Source organism: Poecilia latipinna, unplaced genomic scaffold (assembly GCF_001443285.1).
Source record: "Poecilia latipinna isolate Pla-1442-1.1 unplaced genomic scaffold, P_latipinna-1.0 Scaffold685, whole genome shotgun sequence".
NCBI lineage: Eukaryota > Metazoa > Chordata > Actinopteri > Cyprinodontiformes > Poeciliidae > Poecilia > Poecilia latipinna.
This window is the reverse complement of record NW_015113301.1, coordinates 93,944-107,441: the sequence shown is the minus strand read 5'-3', so window position 1 is coordinate 107,441 and position 13,498 is coordinate 93,944. Positions and strand designations below refer to the sequence as shown.

Genomic DNA, 13,498 nt, shown 5'->3' with positions numbered 1-13,498 from the left:
CTGGGGGGGGGTGGGGGCGTTTTTGGGGGGGTTGGGGGGGGGGGGGGGGCGTTTTATTGTGTTTTTTTTTTTTTTTTTTTTTTTTTTTTTAAAGCTCATTTTCATGACACTGACTAAACATGAAATTATTGCTAAAAAAACATCTGAGTGTTTTTATTGTTTCAAGTACTAGGACTGTTTCAGCAGTAGAGACCTGAATGGAAACAAAAAAACTTGAAAGGCCCCCTTTGAATGAAATATATTTAATTTAGATTACATAAACAGTAAACTATAAAGGAGGATAAACTGGGAAATTACTCAGCAGTAAAAATCTTGGCAAACAGTAGAAAATGTTTTGTATAATTTTGTTATGAATCTCATCCTTTAGTTGGGATCCCGTTCAGAAAATCTTATTTCAATTTATTTATGTTTTACACTGTCATTTTTTTATTTTTATTTTTTACTTTTTTGCTGTAAGATGTTATTATATCTAGTTTTTAAACCACATTTTATTAAATGTGAGCCAGTAAAGGAGCCCATGCAACATCAGACCTCTCCCCTGGATCTGCTTCTTGTGTAACTGCACATGTCTCTCTATGCTCATAAACTGTAGGCTTAACCTGCTGCTCTCTTTAATCAGTAAGGAGAGGTTGAGAAGAGGAAAGGATGTGGATGTTACTGGGGCAGGAAGGAGATGAGCTGAGAGACGGGGCTAATTTGTGTATTCGCAGATGGCAGCATACTAAATGAAGCAAAAATGTAAGAGTATCATCTAAGCTGTTTCGAGACATGAAAATGTTAATATATCACACGAATGAAGACAGATTTTTTTTTTCGGGGTTTAATCAGAATGTGAAGACAGAATCAAGCAGCAGCAGCAAAAAAAAAAAAAAATTACATATGAGCTGACATTCATACAGACAACCCGTCTGAGAACATATTATTCACAAGTCATTTTATTAGATTAGGGTTGCAGCCACATTTTACCTGCAAGTCCATGATGCAAATCTCCTGCTCCACAACATCCCAAAAGTGCTCTACTGGATTTCGATCCAGTAGAGCACCGTGTGTGGAGGTCTTTGAAATCATTGTTGTTATTGTTTACTGTTCAACAAGCACATCTGAGATTACAAAGAAGACACACTGCATTTGTTTATTACTTTGTTTACTCTACCGTATCCCACAGTGCAATGCAAACCTTGTTACAGATAGATTTTTGACTCAAGCTGTGTGCATTGACCTGGTAGGTGTGTTGCCTCAGGGTCAGATTGCATTCACACCCAATACGAACTGATCCAGAGTTTCTTTGCAACTGTCGCGAGACAGAGGAGGCGGTATGGGGATCCCCGTCTTGGTGTGATTGTTCTGTTCACAGCTACAAAACACACCAAGGTCAGAGTGAACCAGAATTTGTTTTAAACGGACTAAACACGTTAATTGTGATAACACCTTGAATGTATTTGGTTTAGACTGAAACTATACCTTCTGACAGAATGATGTCTAAACCCTTAAAAAGTTTTTGCTCTTGTGATGAACTCTTTAGTAGTTTCTGTGTAGCAATCTACCAAAACTGACATGGATGTATTGATTCTGAAATGGCCTGTTTTTGAATCTCAGTTTTAATAGTACTTAGTTAAAATGCCCTTTGCTAAGTCACACTGTTTTTGATCTCCAAGCACTGTCTATACTTGGAATGGCCGATGGTGGCTCAGAAAGTTGGAGTTTGTCCTGTCATTTGTGAGTTGCTGGTTCTAGTCCCTGCTCTGTTTGTCTCTGTCGTTGTGTCCTTGAGAAAGACGATTCACTCACCTTGGCTGCTGGTGGTGGTCAGCAGCCACCACTAGCGCTGATGGCTTGGCAGCCTCGCTTCTGTCAAACTGCCCCAAACCAGTTGTGGTGACAATCCAGCAGCTGTACCACATTCAACATGTGAATGTGAGACTATAGTGTGAAGCGCTTTGTAGTCCTCTGACTTGTTAAATTACAAGTCATTTTAGAGGCCTGCGTGACTACGCTTAATCATCAGAACCTTATTCATGTTGATACAGAATTTTATTCTATCAAGACGTTAGCTTCACCTACCTGTATTTTGTTGGCGTGAAAGACCTACTGCCCACCGAGTCGTGACAGGGTCAAGTCTCTGCAGAGTAGTGGGGACAATAGCTGCTGATTTCTTGTTCCTGCACTGAAAGTTCCACCTCATCCACTCCATTTTGTCAGGACTGGACAAGAGCCAAAATTAGGATGGACAAAAGAATAGCTGTAGTTCCAGGCTTGATTCTTATCCCGATTTTCTTTTCCTCCTTGGAATCAGTGCCTCTGCTTGTGTTGACATCATTTGTGCTGGTTAACTAAAAAATAAGTCTGTTTAAATGTTTCGTGTAATGAAGTTGTTGCTGCAACTAGGGATTAGTGATTTTAAAAACCCTTTTTATTTTTTCTTAAGTATTGTATTTTTATCTCACACATGGACCAGCTGAAAAGGACTGAATGGCGGTGCATTTTACAATACATTCATTTTTGCCATTTACTTATGCAGTACTGATAAAAGTAAAAGAAAAAAAATGTTTCTGTAACTTGCAATAATGAATTACGAGAAGGTGAATTTTAAACTTATCTGAGAGAAATAAATTGACATTAGTCGTGCATCGTAACAACAGCTACTGTTAAAAAATGTTTTGTAATTTAAGTCTACTTCCTACTTTTATATGCAGGTGGCAAATAATATTTTTCACACTTTCTGAAACATTTATTGTTGTACTTTAGTGTTTCAGATAATCAAATTAATATTATTATTGGAGAAAGGTATACAAAATATTTTTTTTAAATGATGATTTCCTTCTCTCTGGTGGAAAAAAAAAGCTTTAGAAAGACGCTAACTTTCTTACTCAGGTTGTTTGTCTTTTATTGAAATTTATTTGACAACTGTGCATGACAAACATGCAAAAATACGAGAAATCTGTAAGGGGGCAAAACCTTCTCAGACCACTGCGTAAAGGTCTTAACGCAATCAGGTAATAGAAGTTAATTACACAATGGAGCATCTGATGGTGGAGTGACCTTTGTTGTTAGGCTCAGTCTTTCCGCTGATTACGCCTAATGAGACTTGGAGTTATCACAAGATGCTGAAATGACCTTCAGTCTGTTGCTCTTTTGAATTTAACCACAAAAGATGCAATTTGGATAAATGGTGCCAATTTCTTTTTATACTGAAGCAAAACTTTAAGAACTGTAATAAGTTAAAAGATATAACTTCATCTTCATATAACATCTAATTGATCGGCTGTTTCTGGTGGTTTTCCCATTACACTGCTTCTGGTGTATTTATTGACCGTCTTTGAAGAAAATGTATCCTGAGAAAAAGCTGGTATGTTGAAACCTTTCTTGCAGCTGCATCATATTCAAATATTAATAAAAGCTCACCAGTGTTCGTGTATATTGCATTACTCTTTACAGAAAACGTACACACTTTAGCTTCAGGACAAATTTTACATTCACAGGAACTCTACTCCTGTCTTTCATCTTGATTTATGTCTCTGTTTTTGAGTGAATGACTTCACTTCGCCTGCAGGCTGACCTTATTTCATCACTGTTCATCTTTCCTCTGGACTTCTGTTGCTTCCCCTTGGACTTTTATTTTCTTCCTGTACCCAACCAAGTTGAGTTGGGCTGCTGAAATAAATCTCGCTGCAAAATGTTGGAGAAGTTGTTCGTGCCGCTTTAAAATAAACAAGCTGCTGCACAGCATGTTGCCCGTCTGTCAGGCACGTGGGAAAGTAGTTGAAGTGGCTTCTGAAATGTCCCAAAAGTTCCCAGAGGAGGCCTCGTTGTATGGCCTCCTGTGCTGCGGAGGTGAGAGGTTGTTTATCACACCGTTGCACTCATTGGCCCTTTACCTGTGTCCGCTTCACGCTTCTTGTCTTTATCGCTCACTTGATCATCTTTCAGGATTAATTATTTACTCCTCTCACGCACACGCTCCATCCACTTTTCCCACTCTATTCTGTCCTCTGTGTGTCTCTGACTTAAACCGTTCGTGTCCACCGCTTCATCTTCCTGTGTACGTCCTTCACTTGTCTCCCCAGCCCCGCTTTTGTTCTTTGTGGCAGGGGAAGCTGTAAACACTCCTGCATATGCCTCCACATTTACATTCATAGCTGTCGGTCTGGTTTATGGCTGGAAAAGCTCGCCTCTCGCTACAAGTGCAGAGTTTTTTTACTTGTGGGAATTTTCACTATCAGCGAAGTGGTGAAATGAAAGGTGTTTAGCAAGCCGTACGGAGTGTCTTTAATTACGACGATGTTTGTGCTCTCTTTTATTGGAGGCTTCTGAACGTGTGCCGAGTCTGGCGCAGAAGTCGAGATGTAGCCAAACGAATATGGCATTTGATTTCATTTTGTTTCATGAGTGATTGAAACTGAGCCTGTGAGCTGCTGCGGCCGAGTGTTTTATCAGGCACCGCTAATGTTTTTGTTTGCTAATTTAAAGTGTGGAGACCTGCTTTGGGCTAAGCCATTAATGCACACAGCATTTACATTTATTGTATTCACAAATCGTATTTGCTACAGGAGCTGATGCGATCGAAAGCTTTACAGCCCTCATTTACAGCAGTTTATTTATTTATGTTTGCTAGTCAGATGTATTGAGAGTGGTTTGACTGATCAATCATCTGTACTGTACATAAAGGCTATTACACAAAAGTGCATTTAGAAAAATGAGCTTGCTTTTTTTCCCCTCATCATCAGCTGTTATGACAAAAATAACTGGAGTGTGGAAGAAGAATGTTATCTATGAGTGTTTTTAATATTTCAGCATAGTGTCAGTGTCAGATGTACTCATTGCTCACTTATTTTAACACTGAAAAGAGTTGAGAGGGGAGAAAAACTGTGTATATGTGAAAACACTCAGTGAATATTTAAATAGATTACAACGTGTTTGATGATTCTGAGTAACATTACTTTTGTTGTTTGACAGACGAACGCCTTCAGGTGAGGCTTTGCACTGCTTTGATGTTTGAATTAGCTCATTATTTTTACTGACAAAAAAGGATTGTTTACATGGCAAATGGAAATGGTGAGATATGATGGATCTTACTGTGTAAAACACATGCTGCTGAGTTTTTTTTTTTTTTTTTACATATTTCATTATCACTACACGTTTCAGTCAGGCCCTTTACTGATGGAGCATCAATCATGTGTGTGGACAAAAAAAAAAAAAAGGTCTTAAAGACTACTCAATGCAAGCATTTTAATAGTTCATAACATAACCTATCCATTAAGTGCAATGACATTATTGACACTGGAGTTCTTTAAGATGGTCCAAATGGTTGTTGTCTCCTTTTGAACTAATGTTCAGCTTCAGTCTGTGGGATCAGCTAATGTGGATTTGTAATAAAACAGAGTTTCATTTTGAAGGAAAGTTTTTAGCTGGCTAAAACTTTAGAAAAGATTCTCAGATATCCAGACAGAAGAGGCCTAGACTTTTTCGAACATTGGTTGGGAAAATCAAGTTTTTAAAATGTCACACTAATGGGTCAATTAAGGTTGTTCTGACTTGTTCTGAATGTCTTTAAGAAGCAGGAAACATCCAGATTCATTTTATCCAAGCACTTAGAACAGCTTTTAGCTGTCATTTAACCCTTTTTCAACTTCCAGTGTTCTCTGGCCAGTTTTTCTACTTTTAAGATAGTCACATCGTTAAAAAAAAAAAAAAAAAAGAAAATAGGCAGCAAATTTTCACCCACATTGTTAAAATCTTGTAGTTGACAGCAGTTATGTTATTGTATTTTCATTACTTAATCTCAACATTCTTCTCTATTTTCCTTATTTTTTGATGACGTGTTTTTATTCAACATGGCCTCTGCTTTTTAGGCGGAGACCATAGTGTGGAGAGCAGTAGTGTGTGAATTTGTGGTATAGCTTTAAACATGCCTTATGCATGTGATGGTCATTTTTTTTAAACCTCTGGCAAACAATTTGCAGATTGTGAAAGTGTTAAAAAGAAAGTAATCTAATGACATTCTTGCGCACATTGGCCTGCTTGTGCCATACATTTATTTTCCGTATACTAACTTACTCAAAAAACAAGCATATGGCTGAGTCCGGTTTTGTTTTTAATTACAAAGAAAACTGATTTAAATTTAAAATAGTCATTTGTTTTCTTACACTTGCTGTCTTTGATTATTTTTTAACTTTATGGACTGTTATAATTTGAAGTTGAAGGTTTAATCTTTAACAAAGCACAATATATATATATATATATATATATATATATATATATATAAAATATATTTTGTGTGTGTTTGTTTCAACAGTGGCACCTGCCATGAATTTAAATGCACGTGGAGTTACAGATCGTACTATCGAGCTGGAGTGGGAAGGGTCCATTATGGTGACAGATTTCTTGGTGACCTATACCCCAAGCAGCCCTGGAGGTAAGGAGAGATCTCTATTTAATCTAGAAAAAAAATACCATTTCAAACATCTGTCGTGTCATAATGCCGTGCAAAAGCAACAGGGGATAAAAGTGCATCCTTTTGTCATATTTTTTTTTTGTTGTTGTTGTTTTTTCTGTCAGGTGTGCAGCTAGAAGTGAGGCTCCCAGGAAACACATCATCTTGGATTATCACAGGTCTTGAAGCGGGCATAGAGTACAACATCAATGTGTTTGCTGTCATCAACAACTCAATCAGCGTTCCCTCCAGTATCACTGTTTGGACGTGTAAGTTTCGTTCTGTACTTTGTTTATATCATCTTTTCAAAAGACTCACTTGGCAGTTGCTGGAGTTTACGCGTTCAGTCCCAGACCTAATGTACTTTTTTTTTTTTTTTGAGAGGTTTTCCATTAATACATTCTGACAGTCTCATGTCAGTTATATAAATGCATTTACACCTCCCCTTAAAAAAAAGAAAATACTTCCAATTTGTTTAAGATCACGACCTGCTTGTTTATGCTGTCTGGCTGTGATATAACCTGCAAAAACTGCTCAGTGTCACACACACGCTGGCAGGTGTTAATGGCAAGCCAGCGGATCTGCTGGGGAGGCATGCCAGTTGTTTTCATGCCTACTAAGAGCGCAGACTTATCAACCCCCTAAGTAAGTAATAGCCTATTCATTATTGCAGCTGATGTGTGGCTGCAAAAACATATTTCCATTAGTCCCATCAAGGCTGCTAAAATCATCCTCAATTTCACACATAAGTGAATTTTATTTCAGTTATGGTAAAAATTTTGAGTAATAAAGTCAATTTAGAATAATTAAACTTGATGGAGCCATTTTTCAGTGAGGATGTGATATATTGGGTTGTCTTCTTGAAATAACATTATAAAACAGAGAATCCGATTATCCATCGAGATGTTTAGATCGTAGCTGCTGGTGAACAAGGCATTTTAATATCTTGCAGAAATACTGTGTGCTGGTGAGTAATGATTATATTTTTTGTTTACTGAAGTGCAGATTATATATTTATACAACAAAATGATCATAGATTATTGTGGAAGTACGGAACCTTCTTAAAGTATTCATGCCCTGGAACGCTTTCAAATTCTGTCACATTAAATACCATAAGATTTAATGTGTTTTACAGGTATTTCATAAGACAAATCAATAAAAAACATTCCAAAATGTTTAAGAGATGATTATAATTCAGAAATGTGTAGTGTGCACTCATCTCCTTTACAAGTGAAGGGTAAAATTAAGCTCAACCAGTTGCCTTCAGAAATCACCAAGTCGCTTAGTAGTCATTTTGTGCATAATTTAAACTCGATATAAAAATCTAAATCCAGTTGTTTTGTTAAAACTATAAAAGTTAGGTTAGGTTCTAAAACAATATTACAAGGTTTGAACATCTCACAGAACACCGATCAATTAATTGTGTGCCAGCGTATAATATGACTGAAAACATAACCTAAACTGAAAGTTAAGGTAAGGAGATCACTGCTAAACACTGCCCCCCTACTGCTGGGGTGCTTTTGTTTTGAAGGACAGGAACATCACTCAAAGTTTTGGAGATGATGAATACAAAACAACAAGCAAGTCCAATAGTGGACTGATTTTGATTTTAGCAGTTTTAATGTGCAAGAAACTGTAGTTCATGTAAGGACCTAAATCCAATTAAGTACCTAAAAGCACTTCATCCAGTTTGACCAAATGTGAACTATTTTGCAATTAAAAAAAGCATTTAAAAGCGTTATACTCTAGATGTTTAAAGCTTCTGGAGACATACAGTGGCTCACTGTCTTTTTGCTGTTCAGCATTTGCAGATTAGCCTGTTTGTTGATTTTTCTATGGATTATGACTCCGAGTTATCCGCGGAAAGTCACCTATCTAAGGAATATTTTGTGTATATATCTAAACTATTCAAAAGAAAATGCAACTTGTGAAGCTAGAATAACTAGGCAGAATGGTACTTAACATGTCATTGGTTACCATGTCTGCAACTACAAACCATATCAGCTGTATTCGGATCCAGATCATGGAAAACTTTGACATTTAATTTTAGTCACATGAATCTGGATTGGAATGAACAAAAAACAGTTACACCTTAACAATAAAGAAAAGCGAAAGTTAATGTAGCCTTATTGATAATCAGTCTAAAATGTAGTAAAGTACAAGAATGAAACAGAGTGTTACTAAACAAATGCTTTTTTTCTATGTATCCAGATCTCTCCAATCCAGATGGATTAGTCTTCAAATCTATCACAGAGACATCAGTGGAAGTCCAATGGCAACCGTTTTACTATTCCTTTGATGGGTGGGAGATCAGCTTCATCCCCAAGGTAGAACACAATGTTTAATACTAGGGTTGCATGATATTTAGAAAAAAAAAAATGTGATGTGAAATCATGTTTGAGAATGTTTTGATTACGCTTTTTATGATTCAGTGCATACATACACAGGACTGCCTTCTACAAGTGTGTTTATGCCATCTATCACAAAAAACCCTAATAGACTTTATATGAACTGAAATTATTGCAACGAAACCAAAAAGTCGACACATCCACCTGAATAAAATGATACAGATAACCTGAATGATGAACATTCTGAAAGCAGCAAGGTGTAATGGTTTCTCATGGACTTCTTTACACACCATTTTGCAATGGTCTTGAGGAGCAGAAGCTCAGTTTAGCCAGAATTTACACAGTATTTTCAATATCGCTTTAAGTTTAAGTGCCTGCACAACATGAAGCTTGAATGTAATTAAGGAAGCGGCTTGTGTTAAGGTCATTGGCTGTTAGATGGATAAACAAGCTTACTCCCTTTCCCCTTTTCTTTGTGAAATCATATCAAGGACAGGTTTTGAGCTAAAATGCGAGAAGTACTGTAACCTTATATAGACTCCAAATTCTAATCTCCCCTCTCACAGTAATTGGTTTTCTTCTTTAAGGTGTTCTCAAGGGAGATACCCCCTGTTATGGGCTGGCACTAAGCCCTAAATCTGAGGCTGAGAGCATTTTTGTTTTGTTTTGTTTTGCTTGTTTTTACCGTATTAAAGAAAAGCAGTATCATTTCACTGGTTTTAGCCATTCTCCTCTTTTCTGTCTTTCCATAACTCAATACCTCGTTGGTGTCCATCACCTCTCAGTTTCCCAGATCTCTTGATTATTATACCTTCCATGCACCACTTCTTGCTTGATGTAACTCTTTTCTCTAACTACCTTGCATCCTTTTCATTCTACTGTGCATTCCTTTCACTCAATCTTCCCTCACTGTCTCTTTCTACCACCACAGGGGAAATCATATTAAGGGTTGGCAGTCCCACCCCCCGTGGATTTAATCCAGCAGCGGGGATTGTGAATTTTGACAATCTCGTAATGGAAGTAGGCATTAATGCTTTGGCCTGTGCAACACAAAATTCTCGAAAGGGGAAACAGAGAAAGGGGGACGGGGGAGAGAAAAGGGAGCTTTGAGACCACCATTGTTGGGAAAAGCAACACTGTAGTGCATGTGAGGAAAACTAAAAGCTGTTTTGTTGCAGTTTTTTGAGCACAGAACGTAAATAAACGGTACACGTTGTATGTTAGAGTTAAGGTATAATGATTAGGGTCATGCACAGTGTGTAAAAACATCCAACAGTAAGAATGTCAGTTTTATAACTTTCCTTTTGTAAAAGTATATTACAGCTTCTAGTTTATTATTCTGTAATTCTGCGTATTGGGTTTATAGAAATGAAACATAGCATGATTCCATGTATTTATTGCTAAAGCATCTGTTGACACTGGATCATCTTCAAGTCAAATTTAAAGGCAACGTGCGTTTATTTTGCATCTTTAATTGCATGAAATATATACATCTTTTTTTTTTTAAATCTGTTAAGATTACCGATTTTATCTCTGCGTAAGTAAAGCATTTTTTATGTGTACATGCACAAAAATTTTGCCTTTAACCTCAGTCTTTCAGAAGCCTTTTGATGGAGGAAGACAGTGGGGGTGGATGGTTTCTCCATTATTTGGCTCACAGCAATACCAAGTGACATTTAAAACATGAGGAGCACTCAGAGCATTAAGTGCTCCGCCACAGCAACGACTCTGTCTCACAATCAAAGTGAAAGTCACTGGGTTCTTCTTTTATCCACGCTACTGCTCCCCTGATAGGTTTCATGATATTCTTGCTGCCTGGTAGCGACACACACAAACCAGCAGCACTGCAAACAGAAAGAAAAAAAATAAAATACAGCTACTGTGAAGGGGAATAACAGAGACTACTGTTAACGCTTTTTGGTGCAACTTTTCTACATGAAAAATATTACATATGAGTGGGATTTAGAAGGTTTAAACTTAGCACTTGGACTCTTTTTTGTAGTCAGCATCAGCACGGTTCTCAGTGCTTTACATCATAAAAACATCATACAGTCCCCAATTGTGACACAAGCATTAAACATTGCATTTTATCAAATGCCATCATCAAAATCACCAGTGCACATTGAATATGTTGGTCAATTTTACATGTTCTTAGTGTTTCTCCAAACAAAGGTTTTAGCCTTGATTTAAAGAAACTCGGCGTTTGAGATGTTTTGCAGTTTTCTGGAAGTTTGTTCCAGATTTGTGGTGAATATAAGTAGGATGTTGCTTCTCCTTGTTTGGTCCTGGTTCTGCGTAAGCAGAGTAGGCTAGAACTAGACTAAAAGTGAACAAGACAGAGACATTGATATTGTCACAGAGAGAAACAGCCACTGTGCAAATAACTAAGAAAAACGGGATATCTAAAAACGAGGAAGGGTAGGAACAAGCTTACACAGGTTTGCCCTGAACATTAAGGCGGTGGAAGAGCATTTTAGCAGTTCTTAGCAAGTTTAAGATCCCAGGAAATGAGAGCCTCCTATCAAAGCAAAAGCTCCAGGTATCACACCTTTAGGCTTATACTGAGCAGCAAATATTAGAACAAAGAAAAAAAATAAATTCCTGAGGAAATATTTATAGCCCCTCTTAAAAAATCTTGGGCTGTTTTCTTGCCTGTGAAAATGTTTAATTTTCAGTGATAGTTAAAAAAAGAACTTGCTCTGACATTCTGTGTGACAACAGGATGATCTTTATTACTACTGGATAAAAATAAAACTTCTGAGACGTGTCTAAGATCTAAGGAAAAACTTTACATTGACTTTAGGGGTGAGGTTTTTGAGTAGGTTTTTATAAGCCCTTTCCTCACAGATGGGACTTTAATCACTTTTCTGATATCAGGTAGCTGCTTGGTGTGGATGTGCGTAATTATGAGCACTGCCGGGAGCACATGCATCAATTTTTGAAGTTGAATAATCATGATTTTGCAGCCCTGCATTGCAAGCAGCACATCTCTCGGAAGAACAGGCACGCACCGAAAGAGCAAGAAACGGTGCAGCTCTGGCCAACATTTCTGGAAAAAAAAAAATCAAAATCAAGCTCCTCTGACTTCTTGAAATGCTAACTGCAGAAATACATCCTTGTGTACATGCTACTCAGAGCCTCCCTCTTCCTCTCTGCTACGCAACAGATTCTTCCAAATAGCAGAGTCTGCCATGATTGACCAGGCTAGTTAACACGACCACCACTGACGGCGGATAAACAGTTTTTTTTTTTTTTTTCCTGGATTGGAAAGTTGTTCCTCTGCCATTAGCACATTTAGCAGCATGTTCACGAGGCTGATTGACACGCCCAAAATAGTGAGGAACAGACTGCAAAGGAGATGCTCCAGAATAAAACAGACGTTAACCAGCTACAGTAAGACTTGACAGTGGAGAAGGGACTTGAGTAAATAGACAAAAAGAAATCAAATAACACCAAAAAAATCACACAGTCCTCCACTCTGTGATACGGACAATGATTCTGTTTACTTTTTTCGACTTTTATTGTTATTCAGACTGATTGAAATGTATTTATTCCAGTTTGATTATGTGTTACTGACAAACCTAGACTACATTTTCATATTAGAAATGTATTTAAAGAAAGTTGCTACATCCTTTATGTTCTGCTCCGATGACAATCGTCAAAGTGCAAGTGGTTGGGGTTCTCAGATCAGCAGTAGGTAAAACATCTGTCAGCAGGAAGTGCATTTGCAACATTGACTCTTTGAGAACAGCTGGATGCAGCTGGGGCCTCTGTACTGATGAGTGACAGGCCTTTGGAATTGCACAGACTGCTGCCTCTGCAGAACACGACCTGGAAAAAAAAATTAAAAATCACTGTTGCACATAGTTTTTTTTTGCTTGGTAATATGGTTTGGGAATTTAATGTGCTAAACCATCCAAAAGTTTACAGGTAAAAGGACTGCAGTACATTTCTCTGTACATTTACAGGAAGTGTAAATTGTTTTCAACAAGTTAGTTTTATGTGGACTACTTCGTCTTCTATAGCGTCACTGTTAAAATATCGTTAGCTTACCTTATCACTTTTGTCTATTATTGTAAAGGACAATGATGGCGGCATGACGGCCCAGCTGCCCAGCACCATCACCTCATTTATTCAGAGCGGTCTGAGGCCCGGGGAGGAATATACAGTCAACCTGGTGGCGCTCAGAGAGCAGGGTCGGAGCCAGCCCGTCACTGCTACCTTCACAACCTGTAAGTGTGACAAAGCATCAACTGGAAATTGAAGTGATTTATGATGGATTATTACACTGATAGTTGCAAAGAGCTGGATGCTGACCATCATTGAGCATGACATTTTTCATACATATCCTCCCAATCAAAAGGACGAAATAAAAAGTTTAGAGTTTGACGTGTACCTAACCTGGCAGAGTGTTACCGAAGAGAAGACATGTGACATCTGGGCATATGCATTCAAATATGCAACTGTCAGCCATTGTCTTTAAAACTTAAATATATGAACTATCATGATTACATTTACCTCACCATTCAGATAAATTGGAAGGAAAAGCAAAGTATATGTTTTGTTGTTAAACATTCCTTTTTTGTTCACGTGTCCTGCTGTTAAATTTAAGGTATATCCTATGAAATAGCTCATTGCATACACAAGTAAGGGCAGCTTTGATTTAGGAAAAAAGATAGCTGGAGATGACATCTTAATTGCTTGCTTAACTTTATTAAAT

General features: G+C 37.6%; 1 protein-coding gene across 3 annotated transcripts in view; it reads left to right on the top strand.

The window, feature by feature from the left end:
• Nucleotides 1-13,498, top strand: part of tnr (tenascin R (restrictin, janusin)) — a 110,141-nt gene that overhangs the window by 38,125 nt on the left and 58,518 nt on the right. For all 3 annotated transcript variants that reach the window (XM_015044657.1, XM_015044658.1, XM_015044656.1), the window contains exons 7-10: nt 6,293-6,412; nt 6,556-6,699; nt 8,642-8,757; nt 12,860-13,010. In XM_015044657.1, coding sequence (XP_014900143.1) covers nt 6,293-6,412; nt 6,556-6,699; nt 8,642-8,757; nt 12,860-13,010 — 531 coding nt within the window. The remainder of the gene's footprint in view (nt 1-6,292; nt 6,413-6,555; nt 6,700-8,641; nt 8,758-12,859; nt 13,011-13,498) is intronic.